The sequence below is a fragment of the Melopsittacus undulatus genome, chromosome 4 (assembly GCF_012275295.1).
Source record: "Melopsittacus undulatus isolate bMelUnd1 chromosome 4, bMelUnd1.mat.Z, whole genome shotgun sequence".
In the NCBI taxonomy this organism is placed as follows: domain Eukaryota; kingdom Metazoa; phylum Chordata; class Aves; order Psittaciformes; family Psittaculidae; genus Melopsittacus; species Melopsittacus undulatus.
The window spans coordinates 92,036,873-92,060,961 of NC_047530.1; the positions used below are offsets into that span (position 1 = coordinate 92,036,873).

The 24,089-nt window shown below is 41.0% G+C and overlaps 1 protein-coding gene across 3 annotated transcripts in view; it reads right to left on the reverse strand.

The window, feature by feature from the left end:
- LOC101868946 (WASH complex subunit 2C) overlaps positions 1-23,857 on the reverse strand; it is a 36,942-nt gene extending 13,085 nt beyond the window's left edge. Inside the window, exons 1-23 of one of the 3 annotated variants that reach the window (XM_031053008.2) lie at positions 23,799-23,857; positions 23,591-23,704; positions 23,095-23,259; positions 21,434-21,499; positions 20,581-20,754; positions 19,823-19,916; positions 19,358-19,416; positions 18,515-18,562; positions 17,125-17,229; positions 16,508-16,595; positions 15,401-15,469; positions 14,894-15,003; positions 12,842-12,911; positions 12,006-12,062; positions 10,030-10,191; positions 9,232-9,365; positions 7,663-7,755; positions 7,026-7,130; positions 4,552-4,668; positions 4,271-4,434; positions 3,820-3,931; positions 2,695-2,880; positions 1,476-1,658 (exon numbers count right to left, since the gene is read on the reverse strand). In XM_031053008.2, coding sequence (XP_030908868.2) covers positions 1,476-1,658; positions 2,695-2,880; positions 3,820-3,931; positions 4,271-4,434; positions 4,552-4,668; positions 7,026-7,130; positions 7,663-7,755; positions 9,232-9,365; positions 10,030-10,191; positions 12,006-12,062; positions 12,842-12,911; positions 14,894-15,003; positions 15,401-15,469; positions 16,508-16,595; positions 17,125-17,229; positions 18,515-18,562; positions 19,358-19,416; positions 19,823-19,916; positions 20,581-20,754; positions 21,434-21,499; positions 23,095-23,259; positions 23,591-23,704; positions 23,799-23,843 — 2,520 coding nt within the window. In that variant the 5' untranslated portion in view covers positions 23,844-23,857. Of the gene's footprint in view, positions 1-1,475; positions 1,665-2,694; positions 2,881-3,819; positions 3,932-4,270; positions 4,435-4,551; positions 4,669-7,025; positions 7,131-7,662; positions 7,756-9,231; positions 9,366-10,029; positions 10,192-12,005; positions 12,063-12,841; positions 12,912-14,893; positions 15,004-15,400; positions 15,470-16,507; positions 16,596-17,124; positions 17,230-18,514; positions 18,563-19,357; positions 19,417-19,822; positions 19,917-20,580; positions 20,755-21,433; positions 21,500-23,094; positions 23,260-23,590; positions 23,705-23,798 lie in introns of all 3 variants that reach the window. The other 2 variants (XM_031053007.2, XM_031053009.2) reach the window with 2 other exon arrangements.
- Between the last annotated feature and the right edge of the window lie 232 nt (positions 23,858-24,089).

Below are 24,089 nucleotides of genomic sequence, written 5' to 3' on the forward strand. Positions count from 1 at the left end.
AAAAAGAATAAAGTGGAAATCTTGTAAAGCTATTTCTGTTGCTAGATTCCCCATTCCCCTGCTATTAAAGCAAACACACCTCCACAACGAAGAACAGAACATTGCCTGCCTTTGGCAAGAACTTGTACTTTCAAATTTGCTGGTGGGGTGGGAAGGTTGACAGTCAAACATATTACCTTATCAGTCCTTCACTATCTGGCAAACCAATCAATATCAGCTGCTTGGACACCAAAACCAATGCCTTTCTATATCAAAACCCAGGTCACATTTTTAAAGCCCTCCAACTGCTGTTTATGCCCTGACATTTGAAAACCTAACATACATCTAGAAGGATCCATTACTCGAAATGCATATTAAGCTAAGCAAGGAAAATAGTAGCACCTTTCAGATTTGCCTATCAAAAAGATTAAGTTCCTAAATTACCTACTCTGATTTTTGCATGAATATGTATTTCAGCACCTTAATCACATTGTGACTTACATACTGACAGCTGAGTACTTTGAAGAAAAGATTTGAACAGACTTATATCTTTTTCAAATTCACAGGGCTTCTTGCAACCATCTCACAGTGTGCTCCCCAAAAAATCAGAGACAACATACATGCACAAGTCAACAAATGCTCAAGCTAACTACCTGTTTTAACTCAGAAGCAGCTATAAACAGGGATAATTCTCCAAGAGCCATCTATTTTATTCAGCTCCAAAGATTTCTGAAAGAAGTGTGTATAGCCTTTAGGGTTGACAACTTTACATGGTCACACTAAGATGATTAAACCTTGTGGTATGCTGTAGTGCACCACATGTAGTATATATTTTTGACATGACTTTGTCTTTACAGAAAAATCTTGGTACATCTGCATCAAGTAGAAACAAGAGCATTGCCATGGATTCAAGGATATTGCTGCTGAAGATTCAAAGTCTACTTCTTGATGGTATATGCTGTAACAGGAAAGCCAGACAGCAAGAACATGGCAACTGGAGTCTTTTTCAAAGAAAGTGAACACACATACTTGAAAAACAGAACACAGAACTAAGATGATTCTTGCTGAAGCTAAGTCTGCAAGAGTATATCCACCAAGCAAACTGCAACAATACAAAGAAAATTAAGGTATATGCCACAAGGCTTCAAATTCCATGTCCTTCTACTTCCTAGTACCTCTGACCTTGAGGGGAAACTATAAAATCAGTTCTGTACAGCAGACATCAAGTAGCTGAATCAAAACATCTATACAAAATTTCTTTTCATATTAATCATGCAGCAAAATGCTTTCAAGTTTGTGGGATGGGAAAATTTACAAAAGGATTCAGGATAATGGGGAGGAGTAGGAATAATTTCCCACCCAAGAATCAGAAGTTTAAAATAGAGAAGGATTAACCTCCATGACATGAAGAGAGGTAAGGGTAAAACAAAACCTTGCTTAGAATAGTAGAGGTAGAAATATTATTTCCTAGCATTCAAGATTTTCCCTAGACTCACCACACAGTCTTTCTGTGCATTTTTAATGCCATCATTGTCTTCCAGTCTCTCCTCTTCCTCCTCTTCCTCAAACAAGCTTAACACTTTCTTAGCTTGGGTCTTGACATCTTTCTCCAGGGCAGGTGGTGATGTTGCAAACAGATCTGAACTGCTGCCTGTCTCTGAGGATGCTGCTGCAAAAGGCTCCACCAAAAAAAAAATATTGAACACATCAGCCTCGATTTAGTTTGCCCCAAAACCTTCTAAGCTTCCTTGGCTAAATACTAGCAGTGGTCAGAGTTCTATAATACATTACCAAGCAGATTATATTTGACTAATTTTTAAGTAGGCAGAATAGCAACATGCAGATTAACAAGACACAACAGATAAAGAACACACTTTACGGCTTTCAAGGAAACACAAGTGTCCTCCTTTACACTACACTGTAGCACTGTTGATAAGCAACTTCTTGTATAAACTTTCCTCCTCATCAGTATGTCAGGTTGCATGCACACCACAAAGCTGCATTAAGCAGTTCTGCCATTATCTCCAAGGTACCTATTTGTGCAACTTGGGAATCTTTGGTGTGGAGAGCATCACCCGAACCTTGAACGTACTCAGGAACGTGCAAAACATGATAATTACTCTGGAAATTCATCAGCTAATAATTCCTTGACACTCATTCAGTAAAACCATGCCCAAGGTCAAGTTCTGTTAGGGCTTCTTCAGCAAGAGACTTAATAGTACACTGTAACACTGTTGCCCAAGAGAAATTCACAAGCCTAAAAGCCACAGCTACCAACACCATTTCTAACTAATCAGACAGTACATTATATCCTTTAAAGGAAAACTCTGCTCCTCTGAATAAAGATTATCCAACCCACTCCAGAGGAAAAAAAACAGATCCTCTCAAAGAGAAACAAAAAGAAAACAAATTAAAACCAATCAAACCTCACCCAAAAACAACCAACAAAAAACCCCAAACTAAACATCCAAGCACCAAACCCAAACAATTCGTTCATGTACTTCAGTTGGGAAACAACTTCTAAACGCCATTTAAGAATTTGCTGTTTGACTGACATGTAATTTTGCTAAATGTAGACAGTTATTCTCTCCCTGACAACAGAAGAAGCAATCCAGAAACAGAATTCTGCTCCAGAGCACTACTGTTAGATTGTTGGTTTTTTTTTTTTTAATGAATCTTTACCAAACTTCAGATTAATGTAAGAAAATCTCTCACTTTTTCCTTTGTTCGTTGCCCTGCAACATCTGTTCCTCTAGGCACAGCAACTGCTCCAGGCTCTTCTAAACACCACAGTGTATCTTCTACCTGGTTAGACTTTACTGCTCTCTCTGGCAGATCTTTCTTCTCCTCCTTTTCTTCTTTATTAAATAAGGGTGGTTCTTGTGCTGGTTTTACTTTCTCCTGCAAAATTAAGAAAATGTTGGTGACACAAAAGTAGTGGGTATATAAGTAGTATACACTGCTGCTGGACAGCAGAGTCCCAGTTGGCCTCCTGCAGTGATATGATGGCACACTTGCTTGGCTTCTACTTTTCTCCCATGGGACATTCTGGTTTATGACTTTTGATTTCTAGTACTACAGACTCTTCAGTCCGGTTGCAGAGTACCAGGAAACAGCTGCAAGTTTAGAGCAGATGCCCTGGGAATATTGTCTGGTTGGGACATCATTTCTTATGATTGCCAGCAGCCAGACTGTAGCTTGCTTGTTTCTCCTGCTTGTTCTTCTACTCCCAAGCCTGTTATCTTTCTGGGCCAGGACAAGTTTTCCTGGCAAGCAGAAAGGCAGGGGAAACACATGCAAATGTAAACATACACACACACACATACACACACACTGGTACAGGAATTCCCACTACAGATACAGCTGTGCTAAGCTTTTACATCTCTTACTCTCAGTTCCAAGCAAAACCAGGCAGGTAGTAACTATGGGCTAAGGTCCTAAGCAGGTAGCATAAGCACCCTCAACAGAGAGCCAGTAAGAAGCCTTACAGACACATCTGAATCAGCTTGTGTTGAAATACAAAGGGTGAAGCCCTAGCTTCACAGTCAGCCTTCCTCTTAACGGTATTTTATGGTTAAAAGCTCTCAAAACATACTCAGAAAAGGCTGTTAGCATAAACCAAATAAATTTAGGGTTAGTGGTGAAGAAAATCTTTAAATCTCTTAGGCTGGTGGTAGCAGTAAGTTTTACATGTAAGAGTTCAGTCTGCCCTGTTCCCATTCCCACTTTGCTAGACCTACCATTGTCTAAACCAAGTTAGACTTATATTCAGTACCTAAGAAAGTCTAACTATAAAAACCCCAAGTGTTCTGCATTAGTTTTAAAAGAAAGGGGAGGTACCACTGCAGCCTTAGCAGTTGAAGGAAGGAGCGTTGATTGGGAGCTGAAGAGCGATTCTCCATTAATAGCATCATCTTCAAACAACAACGACACCTTCTGTGTCTTTCTTTGGCTGCAATAAGAGACACGAAAATGGAAGATTCAGTGCAAAGGTTTCAGAAGCCATGCACTCCATCTGCTTAAAAGTATCATTTAGGACCATCATTTGCACTGTAGGATAGCAGACTCTCACTTGGCTTTCTTCAGTGATCTGCTTGTAGACTTGCACCACAGACACAAATGAGGTGAAAGAGCCCAGCCCTGTCCATTTGTACTCACACAGCTCTACTTCCTCCTCACCAACAGTAGCAAGGGACAACCCTTGCAATAGGCCTGGGTTTGTCTGGTTTTGAGGGTGCTACCAGGCTTCTCTGAAAAAATGCTGTCCCCCTGCCCCCTCCTGGACTGTCACCTCTCTTTAGTAATTGCAAATAAATCCTCCTCATCCTCTTCCTCAAAAAGGCTCGTCTTCTTCACAGCTTTAGCCTGACTGACAATGCTAGCTGGTTTTGCGGGATCCTCTTTGCGGTCATCCTCAGAAGGAAGTTTAGCTGGCTTGGAGACATTCCAGTGTTCCTTAAAAAAAATAAGGAACCCTTAAGTTTTCTATTGTCTTGGCCACCTCAACAGTTTTATGCTTTGCCCAGCATAAAGCCCAGTAAACCTTTTCAATCAAATCTTATTTCTCAGTACCTCCTCATCACTGCTGAATAATAAGCTGGAGGCCTTCTTGAGTGGTTCTGACTGTTTTGGTTTATCTTCCAGGGTTTTTTCCTGTTGCTTCTTGGCAGGTACCACACCAAAGAGATCCTTAAAATAAAATACATTAAAAAAAGATATATATAAAAAAAATAAAAAATCAAAAGCCAAAGCCACAATGAAAAGCTTACTGAGAAGTCACCAGCATGCAAGATACTGTTGCCATCCACTTCTCAGATGAGCAGGACAGAGAAATGGTGTTTTTGTGAACCCTTTTGGAAGACAATCTTGAGTGTGATACAGTATTCTGGTACAGGGAATTCTACACACATAACATTTGATAGACCAGAAACTTGTAAGCAGCCAGCCTGGTTTTGGTCCACAGATTCTCTACCATAAGGCTTGACCAGCAGCCGGAAAACACCAAGCAGCAATTCTGTTGCACAGCTGTTAACACAATGGAACACTGTTTCTATATCTAGATAATGAAATAGAGAATGAATCCTACTCAGAGAGGAAAGGCAATAGGCAATTGAGCCACCACCACTAGGCAAGAACCAAGACTTCCCATCAGAAGACTCTCATACAGACAATAATATAGGAATCAGAATATACAAATCCATATATTGACTTTACCCCCTAACATTTATTTATGCTTTTCTCCATGCAGCTTGAACTTCAGTGCAATAATACAACCTTCATGGCAGATACCAGAGACCTTACCGTATTACAAAATGTTCCACTATTGTGACAGTTGCTTCTGAACAGCCCTTATTTCAGAAAGGTGAAAGCAACCCCCTCCTGAATAGGACATCTTTATCCTCAGTTTGAAGAAGTCCCCTATCTTGCAGCTCTGAGGAGGCCTCCCATTTGCCTCAGATTTAGACTATGAAAGATCTTTGGAGGGTGTGTGGGAGGGAGAAGAGGGTTGTACTGGGTTTATGTGGCAACGTTTTGATAGTGGGGGAGGACAGGCAGTGCTATAGGAGTGGTTTCAGTGAGAAGGTGCTAGAAGCTTCCCCCATGTCTGACAGAACCAATACCAGCCATTTCCAAGACAGACCAGCCACTAGCCAAGGCCAAGCCCATCAGTGATGGTGGTAGTGCCTCTGGGATAATTTTTTTAAGAAGGGGAAAAGTTACTGTGTAAGAACAAATGTAGATGGAGAGAGGAGTCAGGAGTGACCCTGCAGGCACCAGGGTCAGTGAAGAAGCAGGGGGAGGAGGTGCTCCAGGCACCAGAGCAGAGATTCCCCTGCAGCCCATCGAGGTCCATGGTGGAGCAGATCACCTGCAGCCCCTGAAGGACCCCACCCTGGCATAGGGGGATGCCCAAAGGAGGCTGTGACCCTGTGGGAAGCCTGCTGGAATGGGGTCCTAGCAGGACCTGTGGCACCATGGAGAGAAGAGCGTGTGCTGGGGCAGGTTTGCTGCAGGACTTGTGACCCTATGGGGGACCCAAGCTGGAGCAGTCTGTCCCTGAAGGACTGCACCCTCTGGAAGGGACCCACACTGGAGCAGCTCATGTTGTAACTCATAGAAGGGGCTCTGCACTGGAGCAGGAGAAGAGTGTGAGGAGTCCTTCCCCTGAGGAGGAAGTAGCAGCAGAGGCAATGTGTGATGAACTGACAGTGACCACAATTCCCTGTCCCCCTGTGCCGCTGCAGGTGTGAGGGTAGAGGTGTTTTTAAGATTTGGGTTTATTTCCCATTATTCTACTCTCATTTGATTGATAATAAATGAAACTAATTTTCCCAAGTCGAGTCTGTTTTGCCCATGACAGCCATTGGTGAATGATCTCTCCCTGCTCTTATCTTGACCCATGGACCTTTTGTTATATATTCTCTCCCCTGTTCAGTTAGGGAGGGGGAGTGCTAGAGCAGCTATGGTGGACACCTGACATCCAGTCAGGGTCAACCCACCATAAGGGTAAAAAAAAGATAAGAAAAGAACTAATTCACTTTTTCATTAATTCTGTTTTGTTAAGTTCCTCACACAAACTGTGCTCTGGTCTCAGATTCTACAGTAGCAGCCACAATTATACACTGAAAAGCAAAAAAAGGAATTCATCAGCCATTACACAAGAGAAGCGAGAAGTTATTCATGTGGCTAGATACCACAGGCCATGATAAACAGCTTCTTGAAGCTCATATTTCTTCTTCTCCTCAGTGCTCTTTAGTCCTGTCAGAGGAATAATGTCCTTCATGTTTAGGTCCAGAGATGATATGCACTGACTACGGAATACTAAAATGACACCAAGAACTTGCAAGAGTCTCTGCTACCATTCTTCTCCATAATGCTGCCACATGCTCAGAACTGGTACACAGTGCAAGATTAACTTAATGCTCTAATTTACTGCTTCATTTAGAAGCTTGGTGTTATAAACTTCTGAATATTTCCTGCTGCCTTTGCAACAGGCTATGCAGGAGGGTTCCCACATACAGCAAATGTCTGGAAGGGGTACTTACCTCTTCATCATCATCAAACAAGGACAGTGGAGCTTTTGTCAGGGACTTGCTCGTGGGAAGAGATGTAGTTTTGGACTTCACAGTTTTACTTGACGAAAACAAATCCTGTGCAGACCAAAGAAACATCACTTTGCAAAGCAATGCTATACATTTAAGAATATTAAATGGGACATTCATGTTTTTCTTTAAAAAAAAAAAAGTGTTTACTGTGCCTGTGAAGTAGGGAAAGACTGTCTTACTTGGATGTACCAATCACCTACAACTCCATGAGGACTGCCCTCAGCTTTGCAGATTAATTACTAGCTGGAAGCCAAGGACACAAGATTAAACATATGCAAGTCTTTCATGATTCTTGCTCTTGATTGGCTGATCTTTCCCATCTTCAGGCTTTCAGTTTTTGCCTGTGCATAAATTTTTATGCACAATCACACTGCTATCTTTAAAGATACGGAAAACATTCCCAGACATTCCACTCTTGCAGCAAGAAGGAACTTTCAGGATTGCTCAGTGTAGCTGCATGGATGTCACAGTTTCCAGTCCTAGATATAAATAAGGAGTCCCCAGATAGAAGTGGACTGAGGTCAGGGTGACTCACATCCCAAGTATTTCTGTGGGGATTTATTAAAGAGATACTCACTTCAGAATCCTCCTCATCAGAGAAGAGGCCTCTCTGTTTTCTTGGAGGTGTTTCAGATAAAGGCTTGAAGTCCTCACCTGAAGATGGTTGACTCTTTAGGACAAAAAGACACTGCATCAGCAGCCATTTAGATTCAGTAAGGGTAAGCACATCATACAACGCTTTTTATGGGGCATGCTGCTGGCAGTGCCTCAGCAGTTGAAGGGACAGAACACATGCTTGTTACCCAGAGGCTGAAGTCCAAAACTTGTGTGCTGAGTGAGCTCCTCACATGCAGACAGAACTATGCACAAGTGACTTGCAGGTTTTACTGTAGGCTTTCCCTCCACCATCCTTCTCAGCAGAAAAATGTATGCAGGCACTTATGTCAGGCCCCCTTATGAGTTAAATTAAAATGTTTCTTTTAACAAGCTGTGTTTCATAAAGGAAGAGGGCAGTTTGTGCCAGTCATCATTCCCTGCATTAGCATAGCACAGCCCCAGCCTGCCGCCAGCTATCTTGCCATTAAACTCAGAATGATTCCAGACCAAAGCATTACTGTCAGCATGCTTGGAGGATAAAACAGTCCTCACTTCCTGACAGGGCAGTAGTGGTGCTGCTGAATCAGCACTCATCCTCTCCTCTCGGAAAGTCAAGTGCTATGAGATCAGAGCAATGGCTTTGGATGGCCTTGCACCACCACTCTTGCTCCGTTGACCATAGATACTCTTGCACTGCACCAAAAAAAGAAGCTGGCTTTGGTCTTTGTACTCAACTGCTTCTTGCAAGCCAATATGGTGAAAGTTCTACAGCAATTTGCATTAGACATCCCCAGCACTGTATGCTTCTCAGTGCAGAGGGGAGAAGAGTCACTGTAACTCATTATGTTCAAATACTCCTTGGACATCAAATATGTATAAAGTGACTACATACAATCTCTGCCACAAAACTGAAAAGCATTACTGCTTTCCTCAGGACACTGCTCTGAAATTGCAAGTGGAGTGGACATTAAGTAGGCTCTATACATGTGTCCTCAGGACAGCATTTAGAGCTTTCTACACATTAAGAGTTTTCAGCTGAAAACCAGCTTTTTAAACACTCCACTACAAACAAGTATTGTATATGCTTAGGTAGAACTGTGACATCCACCTTCCTCTCCCCCAATATATACAAGCAATAGGTTACCAGTTCAGTTGCTATTGGCAGTTGGTAAAAGTGCTGACACAGTTTTCACAGCACAGAACTGTGACACCAAAGGTTCTTAAATCAGGCTGGTTTCATTTCAGCATGAACTTCATAAACATTTTTTATTATCAGAGGCTTCTCATTTTGCTTTCATTTCAATCCCTGCCTCAATAAGATTGTTCCAATCACTGCCCACATGAGAAAAACCTCAAATAAAACCAAAGTTTGAGAGGAAAAATTCATTTAAAGACCCCTGAAGAGCCTAGCTCATGGAAGACCCTATGAACCCAGTCCTTCTTCATAAATACGGCACTGCCATAGTGTTGTACATAGAAAGACTACTTCAACTGCAGTAGTAACATTTTTCTAAAACCTCAGCCATACAATCCATTTATATGCAATTACCTTTTTTTCCATTACAGCCTCCCTATGACTTTCTGTTTCTCTTGTTGTGCCAGAAAACACATGAGGAGTAACAGATTTTTCCTTGAATAAGTCACCTTCTTCATCATCATCAAATAGGTCCGCTTTGGACTTGACTGCATTAAGACACAAAACAAACAGGGAGTGATGAGAACAGAAAAGCCATTACAGAACAACAGAAGATAATGGAGTCTCCAAAGATACTATGCTACCTTTTTAAAGATGATGAACATCAGGATTCTTTAAAAGAAACAGCTAGACAAGTTCTCAAAGTGGAACACCACTTACGTGAGCATACTGGTAACAGACAGTGCAGTCAACAAGGCAGTCAGCTGGCACCTCTAAAGGCAGTGTTTTTTGTTAGCTTGGCACCATTAAAGGCCTAGAACCTGACAATAGGGAGTGCTGGGCACAGGGACTCAAGGCTGTGTGAATAATTCAGTACCATTTCCCTGATTTAAGGCTAGATACTGCCCTGACAGTAGAGGGAACATCCTAAGAGATGAAAGTCAGTGGAGAGCACATACAAATAAATCAGTCCCATGCCACTCTATGGAAAAGAAACACCAGTAAAAGCAAAAAACCCTCAACTAAGAAGAACAACAAAAAAACTCTAAAACCAAACAATCCAAAACAACCAACCCAAACAAAAAAAAAAACCCAAACCCAAGCAGACATAGCAGTGACGCAGGTTTGAATTTTGTAACTCATTGATTCCTATCAGTTTGTTTTTTGATAACATTTAATGTTTAATCTTCCACTTCACATGTATAGACGTACCTGAATCTGGAGGCTTTTTAGTTGTTCCCACAAAGAAGTCATCATCATCATCATCAAACAGAACAACTTTCCCAGGCTGTTTTGGAATTTTCTCTGTGCTCTGTGCTGCAGAATTCTTCACTTTTTCCACAATTACGGTGGAACTGAACACATCACTTCCTCCTACAGGTCAGATGAGGACAAGAAAAGCAACCCACACAAACATCATGGCCAGAGTTACCAAAAAGCTGAACTTGTGCCATAATAAGTGAAGCCAAGCAGAGTTTCCATCGCAGCAGCTTTTAATGAGCTTCTGCAACAATGCTGCATCAAAAGCATTAGCTAGAAACTTCTTGATAAAGCCGAGTCGCAGACAGATAGCCCCTCACTCTCACTGCAATCACTTCTTCCTCAAACCTTCTCATTTCCCTAGGAACAACAGCCAGGTTCCACATTTAAGCTAGAAGACCCCAAAGACCCACGACCCCACAGACCCACACTGTTGCCGCTATGGACTTTCCAAACCATAGTCCTACATTACTAACTAGTAAAGCATGTAGTGGTGGACAAATTGGTAAGGTGCTTGGAGAGGAAAGGACAAGTGAATGAGCTCTCCCAAGGAGCTGCACTTGGTATGGAAGACCACCAGCAGCACTGCAGTGTGAGGCTAAGCTCGGTCCTGAGATTCCTTCGTGCTTCAGGTGTGGCAGTGATCAAATAAAGTAAGCTGGTAACAAGTGTTTCTTCTACATCTGGTGTGCAAGTGTGCAGCCTCAGTGATACATGCATGCCAATAGATGGTCTGCAAAGACTTAATGGTTCTGGTTAAAAACTGGCAGCCTGGTTCTAAGCCTGTCTTTTTGTTTCATACCTGCAGATGCTTGAAAATGGTGTGAGGCAAAACAAACAAACAAAACAAACCTCCCAGAGGAAAGAAAAGGAAAAAAAAAAAGTTTGGCAGGAAGCAGAACAACTATTTGGTTAAAAGTCAGCAGACTGCATTAATTTTAACCAGCACTGCAGCAGTCTATTACAGATAAAGTTTACCACACAATTAGAAACTGCCACAGGCTTGGCAGGAACACAGCCATGAAGTTTGATTAATTATTAAAAAGCCTCAAGTTCCTAAACAAACTGTTCCCTGTGAATGTGTTCATCAAGCAATTTTTAATAGCGAGGAAGCCTCAATCTTAGCTTTTCTCTGGTGAATTTAGCCTGCCTACGAGTTACTGAGAGGAAGCAACTGAAGACTCTGAATAAATGCCAGTTATAACTTAATTCCTGATGAACTAAAACAGGCCACTGCTAGAATGGTGGGTAATTCACTGCTTATGTAACAGTATCTCCAAGAAAGAGTGAAGGATACAGGAAACCTCCATCTGCCCTTTTAAACTTTGCTACCAAGTCTTACAATTATGTAGAATGACAATTGCTGATGTATATCTTTGATCCTGAAGCAAAAAGGCTGTATTTGTCTACATCCTCTAAAAACCACACTGAGGGCTCAGCTAACTGAAGCCATAGTCTTAAAATAGGCCTTTCTTGATAAAGAGTAAAACTTAAAATTAAGGTAACTCAGTCAGGTAAAGACCCTACAGAGAGACAGAAATCAAGGTTAGTTAATTCAAAGAGAATGGTGACATGTTTCTTTTCATCTCTCAGCCTGAAGTCCAATATGCACTGCAGACTTAAGCTGTATAGTATCAATTAAAATAACACACACCCTTAAAAGTCCATAGCACAACACTGGAAACTGACAGCTGCTAATACCTGCCATCAATTACCTCTACCTTCAGAGCCCTACAGAATCTTGACTATTATAAGGCATGCTGCAGTTTAGGCTTAGCATGGTAGAAGCACCTGTATTTGTCACTAAGCATATGATCAAGCAATGTAGTGCTGCTGTATTTGGATAGTTTTCTCTAAAACCTCCCCAGTAGGTTTTAAAGAAAAGAGCATTTTGTGCATGAAGCAATTTGCTATTGAACAAATCATACCTGGGAACAGAGATACTGCACCTGCGGGAACTTTCTTTAAGGACTTTGTAGAGGATGCTGAAATCATAGGAAGTACAATACAAATTGGATGCACTTGTTTTATGCTGCCAAAGCCTTCAGAACTCCAACACAGAAATAGGAATCCAAGAAGACTTCTGAGCTCCGTTCTTTTCTTCTCAACAGCTCCAAACTCTTTAGACATCCTCCTTGAACTTTTGTTTCTTTGCATATATATATATATATATGTATCACTCTATTTTCCCTCATTAAAACTCCACAAGACAGCTCTACTAAACTGAAGCTTATAAACATGATATGCATTTATACGTAGCATTATTTAAGAGTTCACATTCACACATTCAAAACCACTTCAATACAGTACACTCAAAATGGCTTAGTCTCACAACCTTGATCTGAAAATTCAGCAAATTCAATGCTTCAGTAAAAAATGCTGCAGTATAGAATGAGTGCTCAGACTCCTTAAGGGTCTAGATATGCAGCTAATGAGAAACTCTGACATGCATTAGTCTGCAAGAAGAATCTTTACTCCACTTCAACCCACAACTGGATCCTGTTATGTACTCTTCAGCAGCAGGAGCCCAGTGCACACAGAGAGCTCTGCCAACATCAGTAAGGATATTCTTTCAGCTCCAGATAGTAGGTGTGTGCAAGAGATCATAATGAATAAACACATTTAAAATTCAAGGAAAACACAGCTGTTCTCTATTAAGACTGCGAAGAAGAGATATGTCAACAACTGCCATTCTTTCTCTGCTAGACTTTCTAGTTTGGCAACAAAGTCTACAGGACTAGAAGAGGCAACAACTGGTTCTTACCATCACTTACTGGGACTCGCTCCTCTCTCTCTTTTGATTCTTCTTTTGGTGCTTCAGCAAAAAGATCACTCTGTAGATGAAAATGTAAAGGGGGGGAAGTCCTGAATTTCTGTTTTGTAGGAAAAGACAGCTGCTGATTTTTCCACGTTGAAGATCCACTTCTAACCCAAGACAGAGGAGATAACCACCAGTCCCTTCTCAAAAGGATGCCTGCACATACGTACTTAAATCCGGGTACTCAAGCATTAATTTGAGTGCATATATTCAGAAGAGTAGCTGTCTTCTAAAATTTAATTTACGCAGATTATCAGGCTGTTTACTGCAGAGAAGGAATGACCTTTTATTTGCACATCTTCAAGGGCTTACACCAACATACAGCTGTTTAGGTTCCGATTACATCCTTCCATGTTTTCTTGTTGAAGCTTATGCAGTAAAGTTTGAAGGAAGAACTCTGGTCAAGCCAAGCATAAAAGTACTCTTCAACTACACATGATTAAGAACGATGATTTATATTGTTGCTAAAGAGATGCTAAGACATCAGTATGGTGTAAAGATATACATTACAGCTCAAAAGCAGTGGTGGAGAGTCCCACAAAGTCCTTGTGTTCAGATTACAATTACCCTCTGCCAGTCCTTCCTGAGGATCCCAGGAAACCTCCAAATTTGTAAGTACTGACCACTTCTATTTTTTGAAAGACTCACTCTTACAGGAAGTAAGATATTAGAAGTTGCCTACCTGGAGGCTCAAAATACATGGTCTTTGCATAAAGCTTTATGGAAAGAAGGCAGCAATACTTGGGAAAGAGCAGGAAAGCACAGGGCTATAGCAGGGATGTTAGTGATTAACCACACATTTTTCAGTTACTATTTGCCTGTTGACCTTCTGTTGCTCCATTCTACTACAGGCCTCCTCCACTGCACAAAGTAGGTGAAGATAAGTTACCCTTCCTAGATGAGTAACTATCAGGTAACAGAAAACCAAGAACAAACATATGCAGGCAGTCAAAATCACAGAGAAATCTGCCTGGTTGCCCTGTGTCTACAGGATAAGAAAAGTACTCTTGGCAATAAGTAACAAAGAGGCTTTAATGATAGCTTCATCTGAATTTGCGCTGACACAAAGCCTCCTTCCAAAGGCCTTCTTGCAAATTTCCATTTAACAGACCCCTTAGCTCCAGGGAACACCTGACTCATTCTAGTTGCAGAAAGGAACATCACATCTAACAAAGGCAGCAGTTTGGCTACTATCCTGGACTAACCTTGACTGTTAGCGATAGCAGCTGCATGCTTAAAACCAAAAGCAACCATCTGTTTTATACAGCTGTACTATGAGATTAAGTATACCCGTCATAGGGCTTCTATCCCCTTTTACGTACGCAATGTTAAAATAGAAGTAAAAACGCACTTTGTCCCATGCCTTTATCAAGTCAGCTCTAGATACGTAGCACAAGAGCAATCTTAAGGTGAACGTTTCCTGCCAACGCATTAATTAGGTAAAAGAACATAGCATAATTGCAATAGGGAACTTTTAACAACACAGAGAAACCCAACAGCACCACTGTCCAGATATGGTATGTGAAAGATAAATTGTGAAGGGCATCACATTCTCTTTCCTCTCAACCTTCTCCCACACCCAGGGAGAAAGAGAGAATCACAAAATTCAGTATTCACACAGGCATTATAATAGAAATTTGCTGTTTTAAAATAAACAAACTGTATGGCATTTGGTTTACTTCCAGAGATAAAAGTGAGGCACTGGGTAAGCTCTGCTGGAATTACAACCTGTCTAATATAATGCTGGAACCACACCTGCATCTCTCATAAGCACCACTGCAGAAGAGAGGGCTTTGTGTCAAGAGAAACGTAAGCAGCTCACTCACGTAGTTCTGTTTCTCCACTGGAAAGCTATACTGTTCCTCCACACTTGAATACTACCAAGCAGTAAGATGCTGTTTCCCCCCCCTGCCTTCCAGAACTGGGAATTTGTGGGGATCTTTTGTTTTGTTTTTTAAAGGGGGACACACTCAATTTCTATTCTTTCAACATTCTCACCTCTTCATCATCAAAGAGACCTGTTCCACCACTGAAGAGGCCACCCCTAGACCCAAACGGTGTGAAGTCTTCATCAGTCAGTTTAGGAGGCTTGAAGATGTCATTTTCATCTAGAAAGCACAAGAGCCAAGAGCTGTGGTGGGACTAACCAAGTTTTAGGAAAGGGCATTAAAGAGACAACCAAAATAAAACCTGATTTAATTCCGTCCTTTCTCTCTCATAAATATTATATGTACAGAGAAGTTGCTGTAGACAGATTGGGTTGTGTGTTGCTTTTCCACAAGACCACATTTAAGGAGGAACTCTAATCTTGCTTCTAGCATTTAAGGAGGAACTCTAATCTTGCTTCTAGCATTGTTTCATATGGACATCACAACCTAGATTTGTTTACACACTCACCTTGAAGGACAATCAAATATCCTACCCAGTTTCTAAATTAGATGCCACAATTTCTTAAGTGATATCTCACAATCCAGCCCACAGTTCAAAACCAAAAAGATAACTTACCATCTGATGGAACTCTAACTTCTTTCTTCTCTTTCAGGGTTTTCCTTGTTTTAGTCTCTGATGACAGGGCTTTAAAGGAGAAAATTTCAAAGCAAAACAGTCCACCTTTATTTGTAGCCTGTGATTAATCTATGGTAAAAAGAACCTTAAAAAAAACCAAATCTAACCAAACTGACCTGTATTTTTTTCATTAAATCAGCCCACTCAAACAATTCTATGAAATACAGGTTCTAAAATTAGCACTTACAATTGTAATAGCACCATTCTGTCAGGCACTGTGGGTTCAACACAGTTGCCCACACACAGACTAGCATCACCTGAGATGCCAGAAAGCAACTCAGCATTCCAAATGGTACAGATCCATTATGGATCCAGATCCAAATGGACACAGTGCATGCAGAACCTGAGCATCTCAGATGGCTCTACACATATTATACCTTGATTCAGCTACCAAAAGCAAAGCCAGAGTTTTATTTTCTTGCTAACTCAATTTCAGTCTGCTGTTTTCAATTGCTGCTTTGCTACAAGAATAACTACTTCAGAGAGGTCTTTCCTTTTGAAAGTGACACAAAAGTAAATAGTTTTTAGTTCAAAATGTCATGGAAAACAGTAGCAAGGAGAAGTTTCTCGAAAAGTAATATATTTAAGCTACAAAAAGTTAAAAACAAATAACCCACATCACAGGAAAGCACCAATCTATGGCTAGAGGGGTTTTCTATGGTAGAGCTCACAGAAAGACTACAATGACCCATGGCTTCCACATGCCTGAAACAAGTGGAAGTACATGTGGTCAAAGATGCAGTTTTTCATGTAGAGAGAGTCAGATTGGCGAGAAAACCTTTCTGTGTGCTTGGGGAGTGACCTGTCCCACCTAAAGGCAATGTATTTTCTACTATAACACTCGGCAAATTCCAACTGAATCCTTAAAGTTATGGACAAAAAGGTTCTCAGAATGCGCAAGTGTCTTTATTTACTCTTGTTAGGCTTTCACCTAATACATATTCAAATAAAAGATCTAACTTCACATACTGTTACACAGCACCTCCTATCTGACTCCTGAGTCCCCTGCTATCTCACAAGAGCTTATCAAAACGAAAGTTAGCTTACATGAACTTTCTTCATCCAGTTTGACTGGTATTTCTCGTTTGATGCGGGCTGCCAGCTCATCTGCAAATGATGTTGGCCTCTTCTTTTTCTGAAAAGTAGGGACAAATAACAGCACACTCCTTATACACAATCCAGTGTATAAATTGCAATTACAAATACTGTGTTCTACAGCACCAGTTGTACAATATCCTGTCTAGACTTTGACTGAAGCCCTCAAAAGAGGCAATACCTCTTTCTGTTAAGAAACCAAATGGAGAGTATGCATATATCAAGAGAAAAAAGCGCCGTTTCTAGTCCCTTATGATCACATAGTTTTTAATGTCACCTTGTTTTGGGAGCAGGACAAGCAAGAAGACCTTAACACACACAGATGCAACAAGTAATTTCTCAATAACCTTTCAAGACAGCTTTGATGCCAGTTTAGAGTGCAGGAGTCCCCTGTTTTAAAGAGGTGAAGCCTGAACAATCATGTTGAAGATCATTCACTATTTATACAGGCCCTCTTACAGGATCCCATGCAGATATAACTGAAAGCTACTCTTATAATACCTCTAAGAACATATTTTTTTCATGAGGAAAGTCAAACCTCTCCTTCCAGTGAGGCAACAATTACTTACAGGCCTTGTGCTTTCATCTAAGTCTCCATCTTCATCTTCTTCTTTTTCAGAGTCAAAGAGATCACAGCCATCATAATCATCTTCATCACTCATCTGTGCTGTCCTCTAAAAAACAGTAATGCCCTGTTGTGTTCTCCTGAAGATAGTATGCAAAATAAGCACAAAACTATCACCTGCATAGATAAAACATTCAAAGCAAATTTCCTGAAAGGAGAGGCACATTCAGCCAGTTTGGGGAACTTCACTGCTTTTGAGAGGTAAGGAATGAGTGTCACCAGCTTCAGGCAAGTTGTGGCATTCCCTAGTACATCCCTTTGCTGTGTCACTGACCATTTCTGTACTAGGGATGAAACTGAAGACACTAAGACCCTCCTTAAAGGAGTGTACCACTATTATACACAACCCCAAACTGCTCTGGCTATGCTGGTGCCCTTAGTTTATGAGCTGCTCTTTAAAGACATAGTATTAGCCTTAAAACAGGGACTTTCTGAACACAGTAAAAAATTGTATCATCTTGAGCTATTCCTAAGGTGGATAGCAGAATGACAACAGAATCCACATCTTGGATTCAGTCATGTGAAAAAGAGGTTGAAAAAGATGAAGCGAATCGTGAGCTGCAGGCTGGCATGGCTAAGGCCCCAACACCCCAAGATACTTCCCCATCCTAAAATACACCAGGAATACAAAGTTACCCTATGAAAGTCAATACAGCTGAGTGCTTTGTAACACTGTTTTGTTAATGTTACAAAGATTACATTAAACACAGGTTGCTATTTGAAACATTGTTCTTATGGCACTACATTTCAGACTGAGAATACCCACATAAAAGTCTTTCCCAATAGCACATCTAAACACAGGTTAAGATCCCTTCTTCTACTACCAATGACTAAAGTCAGGCTTGAATTTTTCAACCTAAACATTTCTTTTCCCATTTCACTTGTTATTCAAATGGACATACTTTTCAAACATTTAATACTGTTCACATCTTTGATTTCACACCATACCTAAACTGAACTGTTCCTTACTTCCTGCATAGCAGGTTTAGAATTTTAATTATAGACCAAACAATCCCACCAGATCCTAGTTTTCCTGGACTAGATTCTTTGAACTTTCATAACTCCAAAGTAATTCCTGAGAAAAACACACAGCAGAAAATGCCACCCCACATACACTTTGCATCTAATGATGGTTTGCAAGCATCTCTTTAAGCCAAATCCAGGTTCAATATCACAACTCAATGCCATCTGGTCAGGACAACCTTCCCATACAAAGTCATACAAATCAGGCTTAACAAAAGTTTTCAAGTGTTGTGTATATTTCTTTCTTGCACTCTCACTGTGTCACAAGTGGAAAATCTCTCAGGGATGTACCAGGGTGTATATAACCGTACCGTCTTTTGGTCATCTTCACTAGGGTTTCCAAACTCATCATCTGATTCCTGGAACACAAGAGATCCAAAGACAAGTAACACACATTATGTGGTTCAGTGGCTAAGGGAGAGGGCTCAGAAACTCTGGCCTTACTTAAGTTTGCATATTCAGATCTCCCACCATGACCTGACCAAAGAATTGTTTCCCCACTGCTCACCATCTTTACGAATGTTATTAATCTAGCAAAGACAACAAGCTCCACCTGACAGTGTATTTGAGTAACTTGAAGGGGATTTAACTTTAACTGAGCAAAGACACCAAAAGCAAACTCCCAAAAAAGGGAGTGCTTCCATAGCACAGTTACAAAGCAGAGACATCCCAGCCCAGGCAAGTGAAACATACCATAAATTGATAGTTCAATGGAGCAGATTTCAGGCAAAGCCCAGAGGTGCATTACTGACACCTACTGAACCTTTAAAATTGCTCCTGTTAAGTGTCTATCCCATTCTTTGGCATGTAATTTACAACAGACTTGATCTCCATAAATACAATTCTTGCTAAGAATCTGATTTGTTTCACATTGAAATTAGACAGCAATGAAACACTTCAGTTTGAAGTATTCTACTATAATAGCAGCTAGAGCCAGTACCACTTTATTGTTCCTCTGAAAAGCTGCAGAGGAATCCACTGCATAAGAAAAAATGAAAAGCACACTTGCCACAACAGATACAGGGAACAGACGTTGTGCAATATTAGCTTGAGACCTCACATGAATAAAACAAAATAGCAAATGGCCTCACACACAATCAAGGACTCATGAATGCTTGTGCAAAGTGGCTAGTACTCTGTCACTTGTCACTCACCTCTTCATCCTTGTCTTCACTGTCAATTACACTTCCACGATCACTATCTACTGATCCTTCTATTTTAAATGAAAAAGAAAAAAAAAAGATCAGATATGACATCCATGCACAGAGATACATGGTCACAGTATCAACATCTTTAAAGGCTTTGTGAAGAGCACTAAAAATCAGGTGGAAAAGAAAGTAGTTTGGAAGAGCTTTCAAGGCTGCTGAAATTTTAGCGCTTTGCGTTTCTAATACACAGAGCAGAAATAACTAAGAAGTTACTGCTTTGTGTCCCAGAAAAGTGGTTGTTACAGCATTTTTCAGCAAATTGCATATTTTCCCCCCTAATTAATTACAGTGTGCATCTGAACATGCAAGAACACTATGCAGTGTAATCCAAGCTGTGAGTTAAAACAGACCTAAGTCACAGATTAAGAACTAGTTACTTCCTTAGGAATAACAGGTCATGTCAGCACACACCTTCACTAGAGAGATCTCCAAGGCCAACATCATCTTGTTCCATAAACTGCTGAGAACCAATCAAGTATGGTAAAGGCCTGTCAATATAGAGATCCTGGAAAGAGAATACATCAGGTCTTTTTGGTATCTAGGGACAGCTCTGCACTGTTGACAAAGACTTTTTATAACTCAAGGAAGATACAACCTTGTCTAAAAAGGGTCCCACCAGACACATGCTTCAAGTATGCCTGCAAATGGGTGGGCCACCTTAAGTTCATTCTTTTCTAAGACTGTCAAAGAAGGAGTCTATTTGTGTGATCACAACTTGTTTCTAGGTGTCATCTAACACAAGAATATCCTTGCAAAGACTTGCAAGCATCAGTCTTATCCCGAATGTGGCACCTAGCATTCTTAACTACCAGAAGAGTAAAAACCACCTATGAAGATACGGTATCTAAAGAGCTTGAAATTTCAAGGTCCCACTCCACCTAGAATTGAGGCTTCCCTTTCTAAGTTCATCGTCACTAAATTAGTTCCCTTCAGGGTGCCATATCTTAATGCTAACCCAAATGAAAGACAAGTAGTCTACACAAGGAATAGCTCAGCAAGGAGCACTTCTCCTTTACATGTAGTCATCCAATCCTCTTTTTAGATAACAAATATCTATTTTACACCAAAACACAGTCAATTTTACAGTAATACTGCTGACAAATGCAAAGAGCAAGTCCAACAAAGCAAAACACAAACCCATGCTCCCAGCAAGAACACGGTCTCTGTACCTTTGGCTCAAGTATCAGTTCCACCCTTTCATTACTTTCTTCCTCTTCTGAGTCAGAGTTGCCTGCTTTGATGTCTAGCTGTTCAAATGCACTGTCCAAAACTTGCAACCCATAATTCACTGCTTCTTGGATTTTGGGGATCAGATCAGCTTCTTTCTGTTCCCGTGTCTTTTCCTTTAGTAATATAGAAAAAAAACACATTCTCATTGCATGTCACTCAAGACTCAATCTCACTGAAACATGCACACAAAATTTTAACTTCGAAGTAGCACAATAAAAGCTTTTTCATTATACGCAAGAGCAAAACCTCCAGAATCTTTTTGTTTGTTTGACTTAATTAATCTTTATCACTCTCAGAAGCAGAGATGTTCTAAACATCTACACCAGCACAGTACTGTATTATTCATACTTCCAGCCCATCAAGGGAATATTTATGGTATTACACACCTAGACTGTAAGATACAATATAAAGCTCTCTTGAGATTTTATCCCTGGGAATTGTACTCAGATTCTGCTTCCTCGATCTCATACCTCTGAATCCAGTAAGAAGGCCAAAGTTCTCTCGCTGAAAAAAAATGCATAGCCATTTGAAAAATCAACACATAAGTCTTGACTACTGGTCAGAGTACTGAGCATGGGAAGGCCCTAACAAATTGACATATACTGTAGTAGCCTTCAATGTTATAGTAAATTTTATGTTTGAAAGACATTAGACTTCAACAGAGATACTTCATGGAGAGAAAGGTAACAGTTTGATTTGTAAGGTGTAAATGTCCACAAGAGTCTGAAAATGAGAAAGCAGACAACATCTGCAAACACACTGACAGCATTCAGGGCAGCTAAAATTAATTACCTGCTCTGTTTTGTCTCCAGTATCAGGTTTGGGAATGGGTTCTTCCACTTCTTCATCATAAACTCTCTAAAAAGTCAAGCAAAATTAATTCAAGTAAGAACAATATACAGGCACCACCACCAAAATGAAATGCACTGCTAATGTGCTATTAATTGCACATTAATTCATTGCACATTTAAAAAAAAGGAAGCCACAGATGATGCAAAGCATTTCATAGCCTCCTTCACACATTGAACTCATCATCAGGCAGCCTCTCAACCCAGCTGAGGCAATCAAAACTGGAAATATCCCTGCAGCAGCAGGAGACAAGCTGGCCATTTAACCCTGTTCACAGATTGACTTGAATATGCTTTTAAAAAGCATGTTTTAACTCCCCTAACATAAAGCTATTCTAGAAATCTCCAAGTCAAACCTAAGTTTAGTTCTGAGCTATTTTCTCTTTGTTTTCTGTCATTTAGTAGCTTTCCTTCTTAGCCTTTACCCTTCTCCTGTACTTACAGAGGCTTACTTCCTCCCTCAGCCTTTGTTTGTTCTTATGATCTCTCCCATCCAGCTCTTTAAACACTCTTTTCTAGGACCAGCTACAAGAAAACATGGGGGAATAAAAAAAAAAAATCTTCCTTGAACCTGCAAACCTAAATCTAAGTCTCTCAAACACAAGCGCAGCTATCTCCTGAGCAGAGACAGATCTCCCACATTAACTAATTAAGAACTAGAAATGAAGACCTATTTCTATACACTTAAATTTGGGAACAAACAGCTTCAAGCACCCAAGATTTAAGATGTTTGGTATAAACTGTTCTCATCCAAATCATTATGAAGAACAGCAAAGGTAGGCCAGAAAACACATTGCAGCTCTGGAAAAAAACTAAATATCACAAAAAACCCCAAACCAGAACTCCAGATTTCCATCATCTTTATCCTCTGCCAGTGTCTTTCCAACAACAGTATTATGGCTTCAGATGAGATACATGTGGCCTGAGAACAATGCTGATCAAAACAAAACACCTACTAAAACTTACAGTGCTAAAAACCCCTCCACAAATGTAAACGACTATTAAAGCTCTACGTCTTAATTATACACATGCTCCTAGTGATACAGTGCTGTAAGCAGGCTTTCAAGTTTAGCTTTCACCTTTGTAAAATAGCAATATTCATAAAGTGGGAACATTAACCAACAAATAACGCTTATCAGCTAAAAATGTAACAGACAACTGCCTGCAGTCCAACACCTTTAATACCAACTGTTTTTAGCATAAAATAATACCTCTGGCCAAGCTTACAGCACTGTATAACATTCCTCTTATTTAGACAGCTAGGTGCAGACAGATGCTACACTCACACTGCCTGTGAAGCTAGATCAAGACACCCCAGAGATCCCAACTCATTCACAGTACTAAAAACAAAACTCCGACTTCCATGACACGTATAAATAAGGAAGGAAGGTAACCCAGAAGAGGCAAAAGATAATATACTGATATCAGATAGTGCATTACTCACAAAAGAATTAGGACATCCTTTAACAGAATACAATTAAACGCTAATTAATCTCTAAATTCACATCAGACTTGCGAAAAAGTCAAATGACTTCTCCATGTTAAAGTAAGGGACAACACCAATGTTTGGAGTACAAGCTTGATGGTGTGCAAGAATATACTCACGTTCTCTATGAACTGTGTATTGGACAACATAAGAAAGTCATTGAAGACATTATGAAGGCGACAGTCTGTGGCTTTTGTTTCACTAATCAATCCATCTACTTGCTTTTTGATTTCATGAGTCCTGGAAATTGTTTGTTGTGAGAACTCTTGTAGGAAATTCAGAAGCTGTTTACAACACGGGAAAGCAATAGTCAGCATCCAGCTCCTTTTTCTCTTGGCACAGTTTATGACACGCAGTTATCACGCACTTCAACGGCGCATAAAAATAAACACAGTTTAGACGAAAGCACCCCCATGCACCCAGGCCCAAGCCTTCTCCTACTCTGCTTCCACTTCATTCTGCTTCTCCTTTCAGGCCAACTCCTAATTTTATTTTCATCGCCCGAATCCGAGGTTTTAAGCAACAGCAGGCCGCCGCTCGGGCCCCGCCTTACACCTCCCAAGCCCCGTTCAGCATCCCTCCGGTTCCACGTTCTGTCCCTGCAGCACCGCTTACCCCGGCGTCTGAGGCCAAAGACCAGCTCTGGCTACCCTTCCGGATCTCCTCCAGCGACCAGGGCCGCTCCCACACCGGCGCCGGCTCCGCCGCGTCCCGCGGGGCCCCGTTCATCTGCGTAAGAAAAGAAGAAGGCCAGAAAGCCAGTGAGCCAGGAGCCCAGTGCCGCCGCCATAGCCGGCCACAACAAACCCACCCCAGCACTAACCATGGCGGCGGGCCGCACTTCCCCTCTCGCGCCCGCCGGCGCCATCCGCCCGTCCGTCAGCTGAGAGCCGTCACGTGACCCGCCCAGCACGGCGTGCTCACGGACAGGGCGGCAGGGGGCGCAGTGGTCTCGATAAACCCACACCAAAATCTCAGGTTTTGCTAGGAAAAAACCCTGTATCAATTTAAGACAAGTAAATATATAGTGCAAATAGCTAAACTGGGATTCACAGCTAATTATCCCCCCGTCTTTAGAGATCAAACACTCTACTATGTGCTTTAACTTCCACTT